This window comes from Argentina anserina, chromosome 2 (assembly GCF_933775445.1).
Source record: "Argentina anserina chromosome 2, drPotAnse1.1, whole genome shotgun sequence".
In the NCBI taxonomy this organism is placed as follows: domain Eukaryota; kingdom Viridiplantae; phylum Streptophyta; class Magnoliopsida; order Rosales; family Rosaceae; genus Argentina; species Argentina anserina.
Genome location: NC_065873.1, coordinates 11,782,403 through 11,795,798, shown reverse-complemented (window position 1 = coordinate 11,795,798; position 13,396 = coordinate 11,782,403). Strand labels below are relative to the sequence as shown.

Genomic DNA, 13,396 nt, shown 5'->3' with positions numbered 1-13,396 from the left:
CTACCTTGCTCTAGGTGTTAACAACTGTAGAGTCATCTGCATAATAACATTATGCACTACAAAATCACTCGTTATACAAGCTACAATACATCCAACAACGATCTTATCATTGAGCTTTGCTTAGTACTATCATTGTTCATGAATAATATAACAACACTTGCATTCACTATTGCATGTTTATTCCTCATACTGATGATCATAATCGGCCGATGCAGCTACCTCATTGGACTCAAGTCTAGCTTTTCTTCTCAAAACTTTCTATGTGTACTCCTACTAATAGCAGGCATCTAGCCATCAACATTCTCATCAACTTGTCCTTGGGAGGCATCAATCCCCATATAAACCATCTTCCATTCAATAGTTATCTCTTTCTTCCTCGTAAAATATATTCCATGTCTCTTGGCTTGAATGCCATCACTTGCCTCCTGATTCTCAAAATCATTAACAATATTCAAGTTGATATCTTTCACTGGGAGAAACTTGTAACCATAGTTGCTTTTATTTTTTGTTTTGTCTTCCAGAGCTTCCCACCCTTTCAAATTAGGGACATTATTGTCCCAACAAGAAAGTCTCTAACATTAACAGTATGCACTGGCAGCGGACAACCCCTAAGCTGGTCAGTCTTATGTTTCTACACCTCCAGTATATAAGTCAAAGCAATATGACGATGATCAATCATTAACATCAACCCGATTTTCTCAATTGCCCTAGCAAACTTCTCAACTGCAAAAAAAAAACACACAAAACACAAAACCTGATGTATAAACGTGACTCTTAATCGATAATAAAATCACATAACAAAAATTGAACCAAATATGTGACCTTTATTGGGGATTGACTCAAGGGAGGGCTCCATGGAGTGGATTTGGAAAGGAAGTGCAGCAAGGGGGTAGCTGAAAACAGGGTCACGAACCTCCTCGATGACCTTAGCGATGGAGATGAAGTTATCGACGTAGTGACGAGGGTCTTGCCGCCATCAATGATAGCATTTATGTCAACGATCGCGTAGGCTAGACCCTTGGAGGACTTATAGCTTGTGACCAACACTTGGGTGGTCAAAGACTTCTAGGGCTTTGGGTTTGGCTGCCTTTTCACTATGTTGCTGCAACCAGTGACTAGGGCTAATGTCATGGTGGCATCCATGGTTGTTTGGCGTCTTAGAGTTTGATATCCTTCTGGTGCGTCTACCAATTGTGTAATGGGTTTTGCCCAGGCCTATAAGATCATGCCCATTAGTTATGGTTGTGGGCTCAAACACAATTGATGGTTATACTATTAAAGCTCATGTCTTGTGACAACACAAGGAGATGTGAGCATGCACATGTAGTGTGTCATAGACTCATAATGACTATTGTCTTATTAATAGCTTTCAAGTTTTAACACTTTATCTAATAATATTTCATTCATGACTTAATCGATGATCAATAATTTGATTCAGTGAAACGAATAATAAACATTACAAAGTCTATAAATATTAGCATGAAAAAAGTTTACTAAATCGTTGCCTAATCATCAGTTGAAGCAATGATCTCTCCGTCAAGTGTTATCATAGCAACACAAGTGACCTTCTTTCCTTTTGTAACTTTCAACCAATCTAGTACAGTCATTGATATTCAATTCTTTCAAGGCAACGAGATGATGCATTCCCTTCGGCAAGGCTAACAATTCCGGATAACCTTATATGCCTAGTTATTTTAGCATTGTCAAGCTTTGTAGCCACTTTTGAAGTGCCTTGAGACGCGCACAATTTTTGATGCATATGTTATGTAGAAACGGCTTAGAGTCTTGAAGCCAATGGGAAAACGCCTCTAAATTTAGCATTTTAGAGACAACAAATGATTGAGGACCTTGAATGCCTTCTCCCAAACTCATCATGTCGAGCTTTTCACAATTAGAGATGACTAAGGCTCTTAATGGTGTACTCAACTGTTGTAATGACTCCATAATATCATAATTGCTAGTAACAAGTATCCAAAGGTTAGTGAGATTGTACCACTTCACCTAAGAATTCAAGATTACTGCAATTGTGGACCTCGAAATGTCAAAGAGAAGACTTGCTTTTGATTACTTTGGGCAAATACATCCAACTTGTGGTGAACACCAACTTTCTAAGGTTGATCAAGCTCCCAATGTCTTTGGGCAATCCTTTGAGATTCTCACATCCTGAAAGTATCAATGTGTGTATGTTATCTTGTGACTTATACTTCTCAAATCAACTATTTTGATCCAAATTTAGACACTAATGTTGCCACACTAGTAGACACACATGTAGTCACATTAGGTGTCCTACCATAAGTCACACCAGTAGCCACAGTAGGAGTCACACCAGTTGTCACACTGGTGGTTACACCATTAGATGTCACGTCGATAGTCACACTACTTCTATGTCTAGAACACTACCACTCACACAACAAGTCACACTAACATTGTTCTGTGACAAGTAATGCTGACGGGTAGTGTGACATGTGAATTATCTGGGCAATAATATAAGCTCCCAAACCCCTAAACCCAACTCCACTACTACTCTTCTTTTTCACAATGCCAACAATAATCAAGTTCCTTCGGGTTGGCAAAGAAAATGCTAAGCTGCACACGCGAGACTGGAAGATGAGTTTGTTAATGACGACGTTGGCGGCAATGCTAGCCTGGGTGATGAAGCGTTGGAGGACAGGAAGTAAGAGTATAAAGACTGGCAGAGCTACATGGAAAATATAACATTGAAGTTGTAAATCCTTAAGCAACAGTTGGAGTATGTAGAGCGTGGCTTCGTTGAGGGAGTTGGAAGGTATGGATTCAGTAGAGGCGTAGTAGTGAGGACGAGGAGGAGGATTGGTGTCGCAGTTGCAGTCATCCCTAATCGATCGCTGCACTGTAAGTCTAAGCGCCACTTGCTCCTCCCTATAGCTGATTGCGGCCGCGAAATCCACCGATGTGCTCCATGTTTGGTCCTCCTCCTCACCATTGTCGTGGTACCTATGTGGTTGCCTCAATGAAGTTGCCAAAACTTTGCGCTTGGTGTTAGGGCGCATAAGATCTGTGGAACCCGACAAAAAAGTGTGGGTGGCATTATTCGTATTTTTGCAAACTTTCGGGTCTACGGTTTAAAAGATTTAAGAAAATGACTTTTTCATAATTTTAAAACATTATTTGAATTTTTTATAATTACATGATTCAAATGTGACTATTTTATAAAAAAGTAAAAAAAATTAAGTTATTTTGAGCTTTAATCGTAGCCTTTTAGACTCAAGCATCAACTTGTAATATTTGAGGTATTTGATCCCTTCAAACTTAACGAAGATTGTATGATTTATATTGACCTGTCTTTCGTTGCCCTATGTACTAAAAAAGACATAGGAAAGAATTTGAAAATGAGAACTGAATAAATCTAAGAAAGGAAAAAGATAAAAAAAGGAGTTCTTATAAAAAAAAAGGTCCATTTTGACATGAAATAAGAAAATAGCCACAAAAAAATTCAAAATTATAAAATAGTCATTCAAAAAAAAAACTCTTAAATCGTTGACCGCAAATTTCACAAAATTTACGCGATATGCCTGACTTAAAACAACCTGGTATTGAAGTCTTCTCCAGATTCTGATCTTCGTCGTCCTCGACTCGACGACCTCACTAGTCTCTAATCCAGATTGCTTCGCCGGAAAATCAAAGAGCTGAATTGAGCAATTGGAGTCGCTGATCCATGAGCTGCAGATCTCAAAGTTAGAAGATCAAAGAAAGTTTGAGTGAATCGAGATCTCTCCACACAGATCGAAGTAGAGGGCCTTGATTGAAGCAGAGGGTTATGTTGATTTCTCTGATGTTGTCGTCCTTGATATGTTCCTCAACAACAAGCACACCATCTCGCTTCGCTATGAACTCGACCTCATGCTTGTACTTTGCCAACAAAATTTCGTGTGAGTTGAGCAAAGTATCAGTTGGATCGGAGAGTGAGGTGAGGTCAAGTTTTAAGAACAAGAGCTTCTGTGAAAACAAAGCGGCGTCGTGGTAACTCTTGAGCTATAGAGGAAAGGCGGTGAGGAAACCGACAGCCGGTGATGGCGAAGTTGAGGCGTCTGAGTCGTTGGTGAAAGATTGAAGACGACATTGGTTGTATAGGTAGTTTTCTGGGTGCCTAGAGTAGTTATGGGTATCCAGAGTAGTTTTCTTGGTTTAGGATAGGCTAAATTGTGCAATTGACGGAGGAAGCTTTCCGCAGAGGCGAGGATGGCGACGAAAGAAACTATCGTCAAGTTACCTGTTATGCTACCTATCACAACACCTGTCACACTATCCATCACAAAACAATGTTAGTGTGACTGATAGTGTAACGGGTAATGTGGCCGGTAGTGTGACATTCAATTTACCTGTCACATTATCTGTCACATTATCTGTTACATTACCCATCACACTAACTTTGTGTTGTGATAGGTAGTGTGAAATACCGAGAGAAATGTCAAAATATGCGAAATTCAAGATCACATAACAGTAGACAAAGGTTCGGTATTTCTAGTCATTCTTCTTCTTTTTCTTCTTCTTCTTCTTAGTGTAACAGGTAGTGTGACAACAGGTGTGATATGTAGTGTGATAAGAGGTGTTAACGGGTATGACAGTGGGTGTGACAGGTAGTGTGACAGGGGGTATGACAATTAGGGTGATAGGTAGTGTGACATCGAGTGTGACAGTTAGTGTGACAGTTAGTGTGATAGGTAGTGTGACATGCCGAGAAAAAATGTCTAAATATTCGAAATGATGTTAAAATTCAAAGGAAATTGGTATGAGTATGCCTAGAATGAAGAGAATAACTAGAATTAGGGAGTCTTGAGCTCCGATTTCGCCGGAATATCTTGGAACACCACCATGGACAGCGGCATCCTCTTGCTAGGGTTGCTGCGCCTTGTACGATGGTCGGTTCAGAGTGGGTATAATATCATATGAAAGAGATTAGATAAATCTTTCCAACGGTAATAACTACTCTCAAATCTATCGCCGGACAACAAAGTTATAGCCGAAATTCAATGAAAAACGAAAAATAAGAAAAAGATGAAGAAAAATAGTTTGAAAAAGGGCAAAACTATTCAAAAAATATTTTATAAGTGATTATTTTCTAATTTTATTTCAATCTTGTTGATTATTTTCTAATTTCTAGTTAATTTATTTTTAAAATTAGAAAATAAGTAATAATTTTAGTCTATTTTATGATGGGAAATAATATAATTTTATAATTTACTAATAAAACTGTGATTGGAGTTGGTTCCGCAAAGGTAACTCAGATCAAAACTAAAGTTTCTTTTATCAACACTTGGTTGCAATAGTGGATACGAGCTAATGCAGGTTAAGCAAGGTACGAGACCTTGTGGATGCAACACTGGCTGTTTGTGGAGCTATCCACTCCATTCGGAGGTCTTCTAGGCTCGCGGTGATGGGATTCCTTCAGGCAAAGAGTAGGATGGGGATTCCTTTGGCAACTGAAAAACAAAAATTTCTTTTTCTCTATTGTTTTTCGTGACAATGAAATTAATAAAGGAGAAATTAAATATCCCAGTCATATAAAAGTGACTGAGAAACAGTCGGACTAAAATCTCTGAGGAGAGAAAAGAAGAAGAAGAAGAACGAAAATGGAAGCAGCGATGGGATTGATGCGAAGAATGCCTCCGAAGCACATCGACACCGCTCTCTCCGCCCTCCTCTCTCTTCTTCCTCAGCACTCCTCCGATCTCCTCTCTCAGGTCGATCAACCCCTCCAGGTCTCCCTCTCTCTTCCCCTCTGTTTCCTTCAATTGCATTGGATTGAATTTTTAGTTAGGGTTTATATTCTGCAATAGAAAATGAGGATGGAGGAGTCAATTTCTGTGAACAGGTTTTGTGCGATGCCGAGTATGGCAAGGACTTCATTCTCTGCGAGTATAACAGAGATGCAGACTCGTACAGGTTTGAATTCGATTCGCTATACCAAATGCATCTTCATGATTATATACAACAGATCTGGCCTTCATATTTTGATTTTCAGTATATTCTGATTTCTGAATTCGAGTTTATTTCTTTCGGGAGTGGAGTTTGAATTTGTTATATTCGAGAAATGGAGTTTATTATGTCATAAAGCAAAGACTGCTTTTAAAGCAAAGACTTCAGCTCTAAGAATCCGAGTTTTCCCCAACTTTTTGGCAGAACCTGAAAGCTGACTACCATCACAATTATGAATGACAAAGCCAGCTGCAGCTAGACTATCATTTACAACAGAATCATAAAAATTCATATTAAAAATTTGAGGAAGGGGAATCCATTTGATAAAGAATTAGGTTTAGGATCAGTGAGTATCAAGTACTTGCAGCATTTGATATGTAACAAGCTCTTTTCAATAATTTTGTTTGTTCAGTGAGTATTAAGTACTGGCACTGCTGACCTTGTCTCTTTTCTTTATAGATCACCGTGGTCAAATGTGTATCATCCACCATTGGAAGACGGCAGCCTCCCATCCTCGGAGTTGAGGCAACTTGAAATTGAAGCGAACGACATCTTTGCTGTTTATCGTGACCAGTGAGGTCCTTTACTTACTTCGTTCTTTCCTTCTTCCTTCATTTTATAAATGAATTGTATCAATAAACGACTTCATAATTGTTTTCTTTTTTAGTTATTCAACTTCTTTTAAACTGTACGAAAATATATGGCTTGTACAGATTATTTATTTTCTGAATATTTACCAGCTTGATTGACCGGTAATTTGGCAGGTATTATGAGGGTGGAATTTCATCTGTTTATATGTGGGAGGACGATAATGCAGGCTTTGTAGGCTGCTTTCTAATAAAAAAAGGTATGTTGCCTGATCCATCTTCAATTAGTTGCAATGCTTCTGTATTGTTATTTTTTGCCACATACTAAATGATTTTATTATTATGTTTTTGAAAAAAGATGGCTCCAAGACAGGGCAAGGTCGGAGAGGTTATTTGCAGGAGGGAGCATGGGATGCTATACATGTTATTGAGGTAAAGTACATTTTCCATGGTGGAAAAATATCAATCTCTGGGGAGGTTTCTTCATGTGCCACATCTCTCTCGTTTCACACAAATTACACAGTGAGAATGTTTATCGAATGAGTCATTCAGAGTGGATCTTTGGGTTTATATAGGTGGGTCCAGATGAGGAAGGAACAACCAATTACCGTTTAACCAGCACTGTAATGCTATCGTTGACTACTGATAATCAGTCATCTGGCACATTCAGTTTGTCTGGTTCACTTAGAAGACAGGTAAATACATGATTCTATTTCAACAAATGATCGCATGCCACACTCACTATAGTGCCAGAACTCTGTTTATTTTACTTTATATGTATCTTGACGCATAGTGAAGAAAATTTCTCTTGATGCCTTGGGTTTTTCTCTTATAAAGCCATGTGAATTTGTTCTTCCATCTGAATTTATGTTGGTTTGAGCCTTTAAGTGGTGAAAGTGTTCATCAGACAAGGCATTGTTTTTACAGGAAACAGCTGCTCAGTTTATGGTTGCAAATTACTTCAGTTTACTGCTATAGCGAGTCTTTTAGGTACTTTTGAGAGATAGAACTTGATGCACCAATCACACTGTTGTAAAAATTTTAGAGTGTTGAGTTGGTTAATCCAACGAAGTGCATGACATAGAAATAAAAAACACAAAGAGAAAAGTGCTTGAAAAAATATAATTAATGGAGATAAGCAATAAACTTTAAAGAATTTACTCCTATGGAAGACATAAAGCGGTTGGGGAAAGGACTTGCATAGTTATATGATATTGTGACATGTACACCAAAACCAGTACTATCTGTGTTTTATCATTGTGTTTGCTTTCTATCATGGTTATTCAAAAGAAAGTGGATCCAAACTGCCAAAACATGTTAAAAAGATGCTGTGAAAGGAAATTAATTATAAATTTTCTTCTCTTTTGCCTTCATTAATGTCTAGTAGTTGAATGTCATTTTCTCAATACTTTAATAGAGGCTATATACATTTGTGTTGCTGTCAAAATAAGGTCCAAGCACAGCACACCATTGGTTTCATCAACACATTGGTTGGTTATCTGTACCTCAGGTTGTTTAACTAGCTGCTTTATCAGAAAGTTTCGGATGTGTTTGATTTGCATTGTTTTATAGGTTTTGTATCTGGTTTGTCACGCATAAACTCTCTGGACAGTTTGTGATCTCTTAGAGCTCACCAGTAATAGACTCTTGTCTTCTCAGGAGAAAAATAAATCTTTTCCATACATATGCCTATATAATATATTCTGGGTGGGATATCAACAGTACTTTCTCTGTTTGGCTTTTTAGATGAATATGAGACTCTCACTTGAAGAAGGTCATCTGTGTAACATGGGGAGAATGATAGAAGAGATGGAGGGTAAGCTGCGAAACTCACTAGATCAGGTACTGTGGTTTTTTCTCTACATGTTGTAACTTTATACAGTTTTAAAATAATATATCAAATTTACTGAACCGTTGTGGAAGATTTCTTGACCAATCTAGCAATAAATCGTGTGCATTGGTAAAAATCTGATATTCTATCATACACAATCATATCGCAGGTTTACTTTGGGAAGACGAAAGAAATGGTTTGCACTCTAAGACCTCCAGCTGAAGTAGTGATGAGACTGCCTAGTAGCTAAGGTGGCTATCACAACTGAAATAGGGAAAACTTACTCATAAGTTTCTCATATTTGCTTCACAGCGTGACATATATATTTGTGTACTTGGTTGATATGTTATACTTTGTGTGATATTCCTTTTCTACTTGATACCTTACTCTGCTACTTCACAAATGAGGTGTATGGTTTTGTTGTTAATTGGAAGCGCCACATGGATTCTGGTTCCTTGTCTATTATAGGGAGCGTATTAGTTTTCTATCCAAGTCTTTAGTTCATAACTAGCTTTCCGTTTTGACCTTTTCGCACCTAAACTTGGATTGACTCCGTTGGCAGCTTTATGGAACTCTTTTGATCACCATTCCCAGGTATAGGTCACCAGAATGCACTGCTAAAGCATAGAGTTGCTCAGATTATCATTGCATATTGACACTGCATGTAGAAATGCTGATATGTGCCGTATCATCTGATGAGGCTGGCAATCCACTTTGTCATCGTCACTTGGTACTCCATTTTCAGCAGCATGCGAAATTATTATGCTTGTCGTTTGTATCCCAGATCTCAAAAGAAGTGACAGATTATGTTATACTTACACTAACGTTCCTCGGTCCCATATAACACGATTGCCTCCCAAGGCATTTGAGTAGATTGGAGAATAATTAGTTAAATTTGGAATTTAGCTGCAAGTGTCAATTAATCACAGATGGTAGACTGGTAAATAATGCATCCCAGTGTTAAACACGAGTTACACAACTGAATGAAGAGCCAACCTTATAGATTAGTACAACTTTTAAGGAGTCCCAGGATACAGCAAGACTAGAAGTGAACGATTGGTACGCCGGACTGCATACACATGTTTCGGTGATCTCAAACTTTACATTGCCGCATAAAGTTGGACAAAGAAACCCAGATAGGAAAAGACTTCAACTCTGACGCAGTACAAAGAAAAGAAACCCTCAAGATCAAATTAAGTACCACAGGAGAACCTCTACTCCCAAGGAAAAACAAAACTACAAATACAAAGAAACCCTTCTACTTCATTATGTGCTTATACGTCAGGCGCTAAAACATGTCAAAAGGTCACCACTTGAGAGCTTTCTCATCAGACTTGAGGTTTCACTTCATCCTCAACACTTGCAGGAGGCTTGATATCAGATTCTGCAGTCGCAGACGGTGCTTCTTCAACATTGTCATCTTCAGTGTCACTGCCATCATCGAATTCTAGTAGCACGAGATATAAAGTAATAGTCAGGATATACACACTGCATAATATAGCTCAATTCAAGGTTGAGTTCCAACACGATATCAAACTAACTGAATGATGCACTGCTCTGCATATTACGGGAACTCACCATCATCAAGAGCATCACCTCCACCACCCGTATTCAGCTTCTGTAACAATAAGACATACCAATTGTTAAAGCGCGGATTATCCAACATTATACAACTTTATTGACCACGGTTTAGATACTTACAGAAAAATCTAAGTCACCAAAGTCCATGTCATTTCCAGCTGAAATTTATAATTAAAAATAAGGTAAACATGGGTAAGAATATTTGAAGAAAATTATATGAACATACACAATTATAGAAGGCATATCAGGAACACTCACGTCCTTGGGCTTCGGGCTCGTCATCCTCATCCACCCATTTATCCCAATCAACTTTAAAAAAAACAGGAGCTTTTCCTTCTTGTTTTATCAGTCTGCTCCACCATTTATCTTCAGCCTTTTTCACAAGGTAACAGATATTTCTCAAGCCAACACTAGCCTTACTCTCCTGCAGGTAGGAACCCAGTCAATGACAAAATTTACAAACAGCGCACAGCCTAGTGTAAGTATATAACACAGGATGGTCAGAACTCAATTTTATATGCCGACTTACATTCACATCAATCTTGTCATAGAGATCAAGATCTACTTCATAAGGTGTCTTGTCTTTTCCAGTAGTAGCAGAAAATAAAAACTTTCCTTCAGGCTCCAATTTGAGCTTTACATCCTGGGCATCAGGCAAGTCAATAGTGATGTAAAGCGTATCAGGCCGCTGTGCCCACTTCACAATAGGATGCCGACTGAAAATTACATGTCAAATTGCTTATCAGACTGTCAAACAAACTTGAGAATAGTTCTATAAAGACTACAACTTTCACTTCTGACGCCATTAACAAAGTGAAACATTGTCTAAAGCAAGGCTCAGTAAGTACAAACAGTTAAAGTTGTACAACAATCAAGGTTCTTAGCAATAACAAGACACAGGCACATCATTCGCTGCTCATTTCAATTTCATTAATTATCAAATTTCCAAGAATGAAAGAATCAAATGTTCTATAACACAGTTCCATTTCCACAATTCCAGACATAAATAAAGCCAAAAGGAACAACAGTGTGAGACTGCGTCTCTCATGCAACTTTCACCATATTTTTACTGAATCCATGTTTTTCTTTTGTCTTTCACCACACATTTTTCATTTATTTGGGTTTTTAGGGAACAAAATGGAAGAACCAAAGTCCTAGACTAGTTCGATAATTGAAAATCTACAAGAATAAATTACTACAGTACTTATTATAGCTCGAACTGTATGCTTACACAAACCAAATACGAAAACCAGAAATTCAATCCAGAGAGAGAGAGAGAGAGCAGCTATGCACACCTCATGATCGTTGCAGATTTCAGTCGGGGAAGAGAGATTTAGAGAGAGATAGGAGCACGAACGGAGCGAAACGAAATGTAGATGAGGGGTTTTAAGAGTGATTTTTATAGAGGTCAAGACCGTAAAACCCAAGGGTTTCTACGACTGGTCTAGATGCTTCTCTACTTCTCTACAATTAATTTCCTTTTTTCTTTATTTCCAAATCCTTTGTTTTTTTCCGTGATCCAGACGGTTGCAGTTTCATATATATTAGTAAGATAACATTTTGCCCGAGGAAATAAACACTATTTTAACCTTTCCGAAAATATACACTTTAGCATCTCACGTTTCATCAACATCATATAATAGTGTCATTCTTATCCAATTTTAATACCTCACTCATTAAAATGTATGGGTATTTACCTCCTTTTTTTTAAAGTATGAAGTCATATAAGATTTTATTTAGCAAGCAGTAAAAAGATGACACACCTTAAAGGGCTGACCATAAAAGTTATCTCTATGACACTCAAAACCTAGAAAATTAGACTTAAATGGTCAAAATTGCACCCACATTTTCAGTACGGTTTATAGCACAAAGAATCAATACTTAGTGAGACGTAAAAGAAAATTAAAAGTTACAACCACATCCCCTAAATACTGTAACCGGTTCCTCAAAACAAAAACCAAAAGATCCCCCCCCTTCCTTTAAAAAGGAAGGATGAAGAAAAAGAGTTGCTTCATCTTTAATTACAAAGCCAACCCAATTGAAAAGTAACTGGCCAAGCCCAAACCAAGCCAAAACCCAAGTAAATTGAGTCGAATCCCAAACATACTCAGAAGTAGCAAAGTTGAGCACCAACCAAATAAGTTCAGGTGGCTCTCCTCAACCGACGCCAAAAAAACAAAGTTGATCCGAAATCGTAGATCCGCCAACATACCTCCTATGCACAATTCTCCGAACAAAAGGATATGGTTCCCACTTAACCAAACCACCCGTCACAATAGTTTTCAGCCTGAGGTCACCAATCCAGTACCTCCACCGCAGCCAGGCCGACGAGAGAGCAAACATTGCGTCGCTAGGCAGAACACAGCCAGCCCCATCCATTCTCAGACTCCACCACCCCTCGCCGGAATTTGAAATATAACATATTCGAAGCAAATTCAAATCAAGGATGTCACCTGCATCCACCCCATCAAAGCTACGCCAAAACCAATTGTCGCCACCCCCAAGCAAAATCAGAAAGAGATTTGGATTTGAGCCACGGCCCAAAACCAATCTGCCTATGTCGTCTTCCACTCGGTTTCACCAAAAAGCATGGCACCCCAACAAACCCCCCTGGGAACTACCACCTCCCGAGAACATAAGCCACAATCTCCACCAAATCCAATCAGATCCCGTCTTGAACCAAATCGAGCAATTTGGCCCTGGATACTCCAGATTCGATCGCCACTCACAATGAGAAGAAAGCAAATATTCATTCTCAATGACAATAGAGGTCCCTGATTCCCAGAATATGACATCTCCGCCTACACTAAGCACATACTTTGAAAAGAGAAGGAACAAGCCAAAAGCGGCAAGTTCCCATGTTGTGGATGATTTGTCATCGCCAAGAACCAGCAACAACAGTTTGTTCATTTTCACAAAATCCTAAGAGTAGAGAGAAAACGATAGTGTTTTTCAATTTTTAATAAGAATAATATAATGGGCATTTACCTCCTTATTTTCCCCAATTTTATTTCAATGTCGGTCTCTCTCTCTCTAAAACTGAGATATTCTTCTTTAAATTGAAATCATTATCTTCCTAGAACAAGTGTATATATGGATTCCGCATGATCTCCTTTTAGCTTCATCTCTCTAATTGACCCAAGCTCTTTTAGCTCCAGTTTGAAATGTTCTGTCTTCTTCTATAGTCCTACACAACAGGTATAACACTTAAACTACATCCAAAATAACCAGACAAAAATTGATATAAAATTACAGCAAAAAACAAATTCCGCACTGACCTTCTACTTTTTTATCATCCCACCGTTTTGACCTGGCTTCCATGGCTCCACTAGTACATTGTGCCAGATATTGATAGCATAATTCCATCCATAGTTACAACTAATGAATCACAAAAAACATTAGAAATCTCCAAGTATAAATAAACAAAATGATCAGGAGGATG

General features: G+C 38.3%; 2 protein-coding genes and 1 pseudogene across 2 annotated transcripts; 1 reads left to right on the top strand and 2 right to left on the bottom strand.

Annotated features, from left to right (window-relative positions):
• Positions 1–1,143, bottom strand: LOC126783948 (RNA-binding NOB1-like protein; annotated as a pseudogene).
• A 4,413-nt stretch (positions 1,144–5,556) lies between these two features.
• On the top strand, positions 5,557–8,827 carry LOC126785408 (probable F-actin-capping protein subunit beta). Its single transcript, XM_050511086.1, has 8 exons — positions 5,557–5,738; positions 5,852–5,922; positions 6,415–6,528; positions 6,720–6,802; positions 6,901–6,974; positions 7,118–7,237; positions 8,289–8,384; positions 8,543–8,827. Exons 1-8 carry the CDS (start codon positions 5,610–5,612, stop codon positions 8,621–8,623), a joined length of 768 nt encoding a protein of 255 aa, XP_050367043.1. The 5' UTR covers positions 5,557–5,609; the 3' UTR covers positions 8,624–8,827.
• A 734-nt stretch (positions 8,828–9,561) lies between these two features.
• LOC126785412 (co-chaperone protein p23-1-like) lies at positions 9,562–11,388 on the bottom strand. Its single transcript, XM_050511097.1, has 6 exons — positions 11,250–11,388; positions 10,484–10,670; positions 10,213–10,378; positions 10,075–10,112; positions 9,952–9,991; positions 9,562–9,820 (listed from the first exon to the last, which is right to left on the bottom strand). Exons 1-6 carry the CDS (start codon positions 11,252–11,254, stop codon positions 9,702–9,704), a joined length of 555 nt encoding a protein of 184 aa, XP_050367054.1. The 5' UTR covers positions 11,255–11,388; the 3' UTR covers positions 9,562–9,701.
• Between the last annotated feature and the right edge of the window lie 2,008 nt (positions 11,389–13,396).